This window comes from Ptiloglossa arizonensis, chromosome 1 (genome assembly GCF_051014685.1).
Source record: "Ptiloglossa arizonensis isolate GNS036 chromosome 1, iyPtiAriz1_principal, whole genome shotgun sequence".
NCBI classification, from domain to species: Eukaryota; Metazoa; Arthropoda; class Insecta; order Hymenoptera; family Colletidae; genus Ptiloglossa; species Ptiloglossa arizonensis.
Window position 1 is genome coordinate 1574608 of NC_135048.1, and position 9607 is coordinate 1584214.

General features: G+C 40.0%; 1 protein-coding gene across 1 annotated transcript; it reads right to left on the bottom strand.

The window, feature by feature from the left end:
* Nucleotides 1-2738: 2738 nt before the first annotated feature.
* Nucleotides 2739-5599, bottom strand: LOC143151183 (uncharacterized). Its single transcript, XM_076320080.1, has 2 exons — nucleotides 5227-5599; nucleotides 2739-3516 (listed from the first exon to the last, which is right to left on the bottom strand). The coding sequence occupies exons 1-2, from the start codon at nucleotides 5572-5574 to the stop codon at nucleotides 3193-3195; spliced, it is 672 nt and encodes a 223-aa protein (XP_076176195.1). The 5' UTR covers nucleotides 5575-5599; the 3' UTR covers nucleotides 2739-3192.
* Nucleotides 5600-9607: the final 4008 nt, after the last annotated feature.

A 9607-nucleotide genomic window follows, 5' to 3' on the forward strand; every position in this document is an offset into this window, starting at 1 on the left:
CTCCCCATTTTTATTGTAAATTCACGATTTAACATGTTTTGTATTTCTACGCAGTTGCTTCCTTTCATTGTCCATTATGTAAAATCATAGAGTTTCAAATGTTACATAATTCTCAGCGGTCTTATCCTAACGGTTCTTTAAAATGTTTCACGAATATTTGGAACTAGTCCTGGCTTAAATTTAGTTTCCAATGAGTCGAAATTTTATTATTTATTCATTAATAATAAAGTGTCTACGTTTTTTAAACATACGTTTGAAATTTTAATCACGGATAGTTTAGATCGCGTGTAATTAATTTAAAGTCCTATTGATTTGCAAAGATTCTAAATTCAATTGTTGAGAATGACGTGTTATTTGTGATCATTGTGAAATTGATGTCAGTACATCTAATACTTTTGCAGTCTTTTCTTTCAATTGTATGTACAATTCGATTTTTTAAAGTGAAAATATCCCTTGAAAGTAAATAAGTGTTTCTCCATCTCCCTGCAATACATTTTCTCCCGCAAAACTAAAATTAAGAAAAAAGTGATTAACGAATATAAACCCTTAAATGATTTATTAGGAAGTTGTAGGAAATAATATAAAATGATAATAGTCTGGTGTTTCGTTCACACGACGTACGAAAACATGGTTTGTATCTATAGATTACGTTTATACAATCTAATAAAACTAAACTAAACAAAATCAATTGTGTATTTTGATTTGATCAATATCGCATTTCTGATGTTTAAAGAGTCTGTTTTTCATTTTTTCTCGAATATCTGTCGTTCTTTTCTCTTTTCGTCTCTTTCTATATCGATCTTCTTCAAATTACCCTGCACTCGCTTTCCCCACATTATTTCGAAATTGTTTTGCTCCATTTGCACTTATTTCGCTCACTTTTATTGCACGTATGAGTTTCGTTAGTTCTAAATCTTTAAATTTTGATACGGTTTGTTGCAATCGTGTATCATTCGTATGGCTTATCGCGTTACCTCGAATCAGTGAGTCATTTAAAGCCTAAAAGTTACAATTTTTTTCGGTAGTTTTTCAAGTTCAGCCACGATAGATAGCTCCACCTGCACGTCGAATTTTCGACGAGAAAACGTTTCGTTGGTTCGAGGTTCGGCACGATCTTCAAACACTTCAATATTTAGTCCGGATTTGTTATATCAGCATCGTCCAATTCAAACGTATTTTGCAGTTCAATTAAATGGTGTAGCGTTGCTTTTGATTGCGTATCCTATTGCTGTTACGAATTTAGATGATAATCGCGTTTGAATTGTCTTCAATTTTCTAAAATATTTCCATAAAGAGTATAGGATTGTAGTCGATTCAACCGTTTCGTCGTATCCTCGTCAGTTAGAAAAAGATCTTGCAAATTCTATCGAACTTGATCTCTTTCCGAGCCTTTGTTTCTAGTTTCACGTTCACTGTTTATTATCGTCAACTTTTTTGATTTGGACATGTGCGTTCACTGGCATTTTATTTTATTTCCTTTTCTCTCTTTTCTTTTAAAGACAAAAAATGTAATTGTATCAGAGTCCTACCGACTGCACTTTAATTAACGATTAATTTATTAACGTGGACGGAAAGAAGAGTAACTCACAAAATGACACGCATTTCTTATCAAAATGACACGCACACTGTATTTCTTATCGGAGAAATTATGGACATCGATCGGTGGATGATTGAACACTGTCATGGGTCCTCGTAACGCTTCGTGTTACTTATACGCGTATACCTACATATACTGGCATATGCAACAGAGAGTGCAAAAAAGGAGTCTAATGTTAATTCAAAAATATTATTTTCAACCTGTTTGTCCAGGTTCATGACTCCTTTTCCTTTTTTTCGAACTGCATCGCTACGTTTCTTTGTTTTTTTGCCATTTATAATTAAGTATCTTTAACTTTCGTTGAAGATAGAGAAAACCAATTGTGTATTTTGAAGAAATTGCCACATGTTTGCATTTAAACTCTTATTATTATTTTCAGGGACTCTGCCAAGAAGTCCTTTGGACAAATCATTTACTGCGAGATCCTGGTAACTGGATTTATCGAACGTATTTTGCACTTTTGAGTCTAGAGGAAAATTATGGTTAAAATTCGTAGCATTGCAGCGTCTTTGATCGGACCGATTCGCTCAAATATTTTACGAAATTGATAATTTAACGAGTTTTGCTGTACAACGTACAGGATACATTCTCGAGATTGCGTACTTTCGGAAAATGTAAATAGATTAATCGCTTTTTGTCTTCAACGACGAAACTGCCCCCTCGAGAGAACAATTCCAACGATTTCGAAGAATTAACAGCTCGAAGATTAGTCGAATTCGTGACACAGTGGTATACAGACTTGACAATGACGCGTACCTCGACGAGCGGAATGCGCAATGCGACGCACAGTCGCGGACTAATCCTCGTCTCCGATACGATCATGCGTTGAAAGAGTTTGTAAGATTGCACGAGCTCCAGGGTTGAAATAACGAAACGGGCCAATGTTTGAAAACTTGTTATCTTTTATTACGAAATATAGTACAAAATATAATAATAAATTATTAAATACGATAAGTGTAAATATTTGATTTAGTATCTACAATATAAATATTTGCTCGATAATACTGAACGATGCAAGAGTAATTCCATTAAAATTATTGTCTTTTCGTTAGATAAATACCTATTCGTTAATAGTGGTGGGTTGTCAGGAAGATAGAAATATATTCCTCGATTAACCGATTATCACATGTTGCGCTCCACGACTACACGATCGCACGTGTATCGCCTTTAAAATGGCAGAAGTGCGAAGGTGCTATGGATTTCAATAAATAACTATCGTCTAAATAAATATAAATTCTATCGTCCATGGTTCGCGAATAAATAATAAATACTAATTCTAATGATCGATGATCGAAATAAATAAGTCTCGATGAATAAATAAGTTAAATAACGCGATATCGACCAAGTCCGTTTCGCAATGGTCGGATTATCTCGAACGATTATCACGAATGACTTCAGCGGCTGTTGTCTAGTCGTGCACGTTGTAAACACGTATTTTCTTCCAGCGGCAATCGCGAGCGATAGGTGCCAACTGAATTTACATCGTGCATTCGAAATCGATTTGCAGCATTTTCGTCGATGGTGTCATGCTTCATCGCCGACAACGAGCGTTCTCGAAAGTGCCGAGTTTCCCGGCGCGTCTTCGGACTTTGTTTCTAATAATTGAAAACGTGTCTCCAGGCGTGCAGGTAATCTCTGTACTTGAGAAGAACGCCCCAGTCGCGGACGAGTCTTCTCGTGTCGTCCACGGGATCCCTCTCGATGTTACTCATGATACTCCTTTCCACTCGCCCCGGTACCCGAACGGACGGTAGACCGATGATGTTGCTTTCCACTTCGCAGAGCATCATCATTAAATAGGACTGCGTCAATCTCAATGCTTCGTGGACCTTTGGATTCGTTTCGTCGTCCACTAACTCTTCGAAAGCGACCGCGAACTTTTGCAAGTCCAAGTGCAACTTTGGAAAGTGGCTGACGATCTGCAAGGAAAAAACCGTTGTTCGAATATCTTCGTCGATCATCGTCGTAAATGGTGCAAGGTGTTCGCGACGTTCTTCGAACAATGACCGTTTTATCGATCGGCTCGATAAAATATTCGATATTTCTAAAACTTCAACATACTCTACGAGGTGTTCCGTTATCGTCTACATTTGTACAGAACGTCTATGCGGCAAGTAGAAAACACTCGTACGGAAGAAATTTCCCTAAACGATTGCACAGGTAACGTCCGAACGACCTTCTTCGTCGACGAGATACGTTACAACCACTGTTACTACGGATCGCTTCGCCGAATGATCCGGTAACGCGACCTGACCCGATTCACGCGTAACGTTCAACGCGAGCGTATCTACTCGACGATTAGAATTGACAATCGTATCCGAAACACTGTCGATTGGAAAGCGACGGTTGCCGGAAGAAGGCGAGGAGAGAACGCGGTTACGGAACGCGTCAAGGATCGAGCGACGTCGCGTTGTCGGAGAAACGTGCCGATGCAGAATGATCGAAACGGCGGGAACGACGACGAAGAGGGAGGGGTGTAGATCGGGGAGTACCGCGAGCGTTATCACGGATGCGTTATCAGCGTGCACGCATCGCGACGGAGGACAAGCGGGATTACGCAGTCGCGCGACCCGGCTAACATGAGCGGCGTGTACCCTGGAGTTGCATTGCGCGCGCAAACCTCGAACAGCCGCGCGCGCTTCTGCTTCCCTGCTACTTTATAATAATTACCGTCTCATTAAAATTTGTTATTTAACGTTGCGTTAATTAATTGCAACACCAAATGGTCAACTGGTCGCGAACTGAAAACGCGCGCGCGTCCCCGTAGCCGGTTACACCTGTTTCTCGGTTCGATACATTCGTGCTCTTCCGGTTTCTCGTGTCCTAACGCTTTCTACGCTGGATGAATATTTATAGAAGGGAGACTCCTCGAGCGCGACACAAAGGACGACTACGTTACCGAGAACTTCGATCCCGTGATCCATCGATTAGCGCTTTCGCGAGTCACCCTCCGTAAGGGAGTACCAGTATTCTTCTACTCTCGAGAATTTCGATAGATTTTTCGCAAACGCTCGTTTATTTACCCCTCGGGCGTTGTTTAAACAATTCGAACGGGAAGGATCGACTTGTCGATCGATCCCCTTTTTCTCGATAAAGAAGACGAGGCTCGATCGAATATATACTTTGACACGTTGAACACCACGGTGGTCCTCGAGGACCGGCAAGACACGAACTCGGATACTCGTAATAGCGTTACTCTCCTCGGTGATATCATAAAATAACAAGTACATGGACAAATTGGCGAATATTTTTAGACTTTTTATACTACGTTTCGAGCAAGTATCGGGGATATCCGTAACGCTAGAACTACCGATAGATCCCGGTGTATCGAGGTGCGTCCCTCGATCGAGGAAAAAGAAGAACTTGTGAAGTCGATCGTACGTAGAAAAAGTCGTAAGGTATTTCGAAAATATGTTACGGAATTTAAAGTAAATTTCTTCGTAAAAGCAATTGAGAGCAGTCGTTTTCGATAGAGTTAACGATAGAGAACCGGCGTGACGTTTAACGTGTTAACGTGCTTGAAAAGTGTACGCTATCAAAGTATCCGCAACGACGTATACCCGCTACCGCAAGCGGAAGAAACACTAACCGTAGAGGTCTATAGGATTACACGCGCAAGATAAACTTACCATTTGTGGCTTGGCGTTGGCCAGCCTCTTGATCATTTTCACGTCGTTCTTGCCGGGTACCCAGTTCGGGATATATTGATGCTCGTGAACGCCGATCCGTACCCTCTCGTACAGGTACTCGTAGTCGCGATTCAAGTAATCGTTCATCGTCAATTGATGCTGAAGCCTTAGGCTCTGCAGACTGATCTTGAGTTCTTCCTCGAAATTCGAGGTGATCGGTCCTTCCGTTTCCATTTCTTCGCCGCATGGCAGATACCACATTGGCACGATCGATCTGGAACGTCTTCTCGGTGCGCCGTAAACAACGGCCAGGACGCAGATCAACAGACAAGAACGCGAGACGAACATCTTCGACGTGAATCTATCGGCACGATCACCTATACCACCGAGACGAAACTAGCGATTTTCGCTAAGGCGATGTTAGCGATTGGCGCGAGATCGTGAACTGAGATTGTCAAACTCCCGTGCTTCCATCTTATATATGGCATTGTGTAAACAATCGTACGTACGTACGCACGTTCGACGGTGGGGTGGCAGCTTATATTTTGTCCAGAGTTTTTCGCTGGTCTGGTGGAGCCCCGCGTAATTGCGGACGAGCCTTCTTCTTCGTAACGGATTTTTCGAAAATACCGTCTCGCGGCTCGGCTGTTTCGGATAATGGCCGATGCAGCAAAACCTGAAACCTGCATCCTGAAAGCAATCCCCGCGTTAATGTTTACTACTTAGCTGCGTAAACAGGCGACGTCTGTTGCAATAAACGCCTCGTTATTTACAGCCCCGCGATCGATGCGACGTCCGATTAGGTGTGTCACCTCGCCGAGTATAACGATCGTCGTGACCACCTTTTCTCGTCGTTGCGAACCCATTCGAAGATGAGCGCGCCTTTTCCACGTACCTCTTCCGCGCAACGTGATCTCGTTTACTTCACGGCCGACTTTTCCAAGCAGCGACAACCTTTATCGTTGATTCGATATTTTATCCAACGTTTCGTTTTAGAATCATTCCTCATCGACGCGAGGTACGAGTATTTCGAGTAGCGTTCGAACCGAAAGAAGTTGCACGAATCGCGTTGGCCGAATATTATATAACGGTCTGTCTAATTTTGAGCATTTTTTCAGGAAGAGTACGGCTCAACAATACTCGAGCATAACATCCAAATTTATCTCTATGACGTGTTCGCGTAAACGCGAATAATACCTGTTGGCCCGGCATCACGGATTTCGTGGATTCCCGCGTTTATATTCTTACGATGAATTTTCTTCGAAATACGGGAAATACCTGTTGTCGCGCAATTATGCCACTCGCGAACACATAGGAAGTAGAGATAGTTCGATCGGAAGTCTTTTCGGTGGTCTGGTACACCACGCGGGCACAAACATCCCGATATTTGCATTATGATTCAACCGGAAAAGCCGTATCGTGAAGTGTCGATAGCCTTATATTCGCGGGTTCACCTAAACGTGACATGTATCGGCGATCTAATCTGTTGGATAGGATTAAGAGCAATGTTCGCCGTGAATTATCGTCGTACAATCTACGATATTAAACATCACGACCGTGCTCAATAATTTTGAGTCATCCGTACGAAACGTACAAAGGTGATTGTCGACGATATCTCGAGATGTTGCACTTTCGAAAGTTGATAAAATAATCCAACGGAACGAAATGTTTTCTCCAAATTTTAACATCGTCTCGGTAGACCGGTGCTCTGAAAACAAGTTTCTTCGCCCGGGAAATGAAACGAAAATTTCGAGTATCCGTGGGAGATTTTCGAAAATATGGTTCGCGCCGTGTTCTCGCGTCTCGGTGATACGTACGCAAACAGCCAGTACGAAAAATTGACGTCAGGAGGTCAATACTTTTGCGTTAAAGCCCAGAGTATAGACCAAAGCGCAAAAACTACTGAATGAAGTCGACGTAACGTACGCGTCCTACGTCGACACTGATCCTACGTAATATGTTATATGCATTCCATATAAGGCGATACTATAATTAGATTGTTGGTGAATTCACCGAACTAAGATTAGCTCTTCTCACTCCGGGTTAGAACGTGACGAGATTTGCGTACGTTCGGGTACATAAAAATCTCGAGGAAACAAATAATAACTCAAGTTGCGCGAAATCCGCACACGCGTGTCTGGTTGCATCGATATCGGTAAATAGGGAGGAATATCGGAACGCGAATAATTATTCCCAGACCGAATAACAGATTTTCCTTTAAATAAGAACGAAACGACCATCGATCGATTTCGAACATTACGAATAATTCGTTAATAATAAACGAATAATCGGAATCCGAATCTACTGTTCGACCGAAACAATTTTATTCGAATAATACCGTTCGATAAAATATTTATTGGAAGAGTGCTCGATTCTAAGTTTCTTGTATGTACAAATTGCGGTCGATAAATTTTATTTACATTCTTTCTCCCCCCCCCCCCCCCCATCTACTTTGATTTCTTTCCTCTGAATTGAAAAAACTCAATTACGGGATATTAAATTATATTACAGAATATCGAAGAATATAGAATGTTAATTTTGAGTCTACTCAACGAGGGGAACTTCGAACACGATCTTGAACAATAGTTTTCCGTTTGCTGAACGATTCTTCCGATTCTTTTTACCTGTTAAATCCGAATACACTGTTGTATACGAACTTTTCACTTCTCAAAATATTATAAAATTCTATACGACATTTATAATAATAAGTAGAATTATAAGTTATTATTTACCCGTGTCCATCTATTACCAAACGATTTTAGCGACGATACATCGCTAAAGTCGCAAACGCGCAACAAGGAACTCAACCTAGCATCGGTTTCTTTTTTAATTCTCAACGACTACATTGCATAGTTACGATAATCGAAACAAGTAATTTTGGTAATTTATTTAAATCAATTCTATATTTTTTACCAACAGTAAATATTCATTTAAAACGATTAGATTTGGAATAGCCGTATGAACGAAAACGATAATCTCCTCTAAAGTATTAAAAGACAAGCACAAGCTCTTAAAATGTACATTTCAGAGGTTAGTAAAATATAAACATCGACATAATACATATTTTACAAATATATGTATGTTCAAACATAATGTTAATTTCATGAAACTAATGAATTGTAATGTAATAGCTTTCGAGAAGGAAAATGTTAAAACATGCGTAATGCTATGAATTAATAATGAATTCGTTCAAAATGGAGTTACTTTCGTAATCGTGTATTGCATTGTATTTTGGTAATTTAACCCTATATTGGGTTAAATACTGCAACGACGCGTACTATTGCATCGACTGGGTTCTACACTAATAATCTGATAATTAGAAATGATAAAACGACGTGTGGACAATTTTTTGGATAAATTTTTCACGTACTATGTAAATGTTCGGTGATGCATATATGTGAATATTTGTTTAAAACAAATATTATTGGAATATTAAAAATAATTTTTTTTCCCATTTTTCCCATATAGCCGACATCATTTGCTGTTGTATAAGCAGAATTGTAGCAAAATTTAGAAAATTGCACTTTGTAGGATCTGTATTCGAATGTCAATAGACAACGCAAAAGTCGCGGAGTACTCGTATATGTACATTTTCTTTGTTGAACAAATGTTTATCCACCGAGGATGCAACGCGCCCACGGCTACGTGTAAAATATTTATACGTAGTGTAAAGAGTAACGAGTATCGACTACTACCACCTTTCAACCCTTCGTGAGCTCCTGATACTAGAGCCAGTTGTACACGGAACCTTTCGAGTCGATAATACTTGACAATTTTTTCTTGTAGCGCGATACGTAAATACGCGAAGAATCGAGATAAACTGCAACGCGTCGATTACGCAATGAACGTTAAGTACGCGTTCGATTAATTAATATTGCTTGTAACCGGTCGTTCGTAGAAGTAATAGACGACAAAAATATTGTTCCAACGATTGTTTAAATAAAAGACTGTCAAAGTAATCGTTCGATCCGTTGCTTCGTTGCTCGATTAAAAATTAACACTTGTCGATTAAATTAATCTTCCACCGATCGAACGTTTTTCCCACGTTGAGTGTCCGTCCGTTAAAAATAATTGTTCCTTTCGCGAATCGAGCCTGCATTTCTCTCGTTTCGCATTAACAATCACCTTTACAAATTTAATGAACTCGATACAGTATTATCTTGCTGCACACCTATACAGTTTTCGCCAGACATCATCGATAACGAAACGTCAGTTGACTGAAAGTGAACGCACGAACGGTTCATAAAGTCCTGATACAATTGATTAAATTTCGTTATTAAATGGGAGCTTTAAAATTTACAATTAATTGTGTTAAACCGTAAAAAGCGTTTTTAAGGAAAGGCAAGGTATGAGTATATATTGTAGAATGCTCGTGTTCAAT

What these genes read in the sequence shown, in the direction of transcription:
- LOC143151183 (XM_076320080.1), bottom strand. Translation starts at nt 5,574, where the DNA reads ATGTTCGTCTCGCGTTCTTGTCTGTTGATCTGCGTCCTGGCCGTTGTT. An exon ending in CCAACGCCAAGCCACAAATG is followed by an intron (nt 3,517 to 5,226) that starts GTAAGTTTATCT and finishes TTTTCCTTGCAG; the next exon opens with ATCGTCAGCCACTTTCCAAA.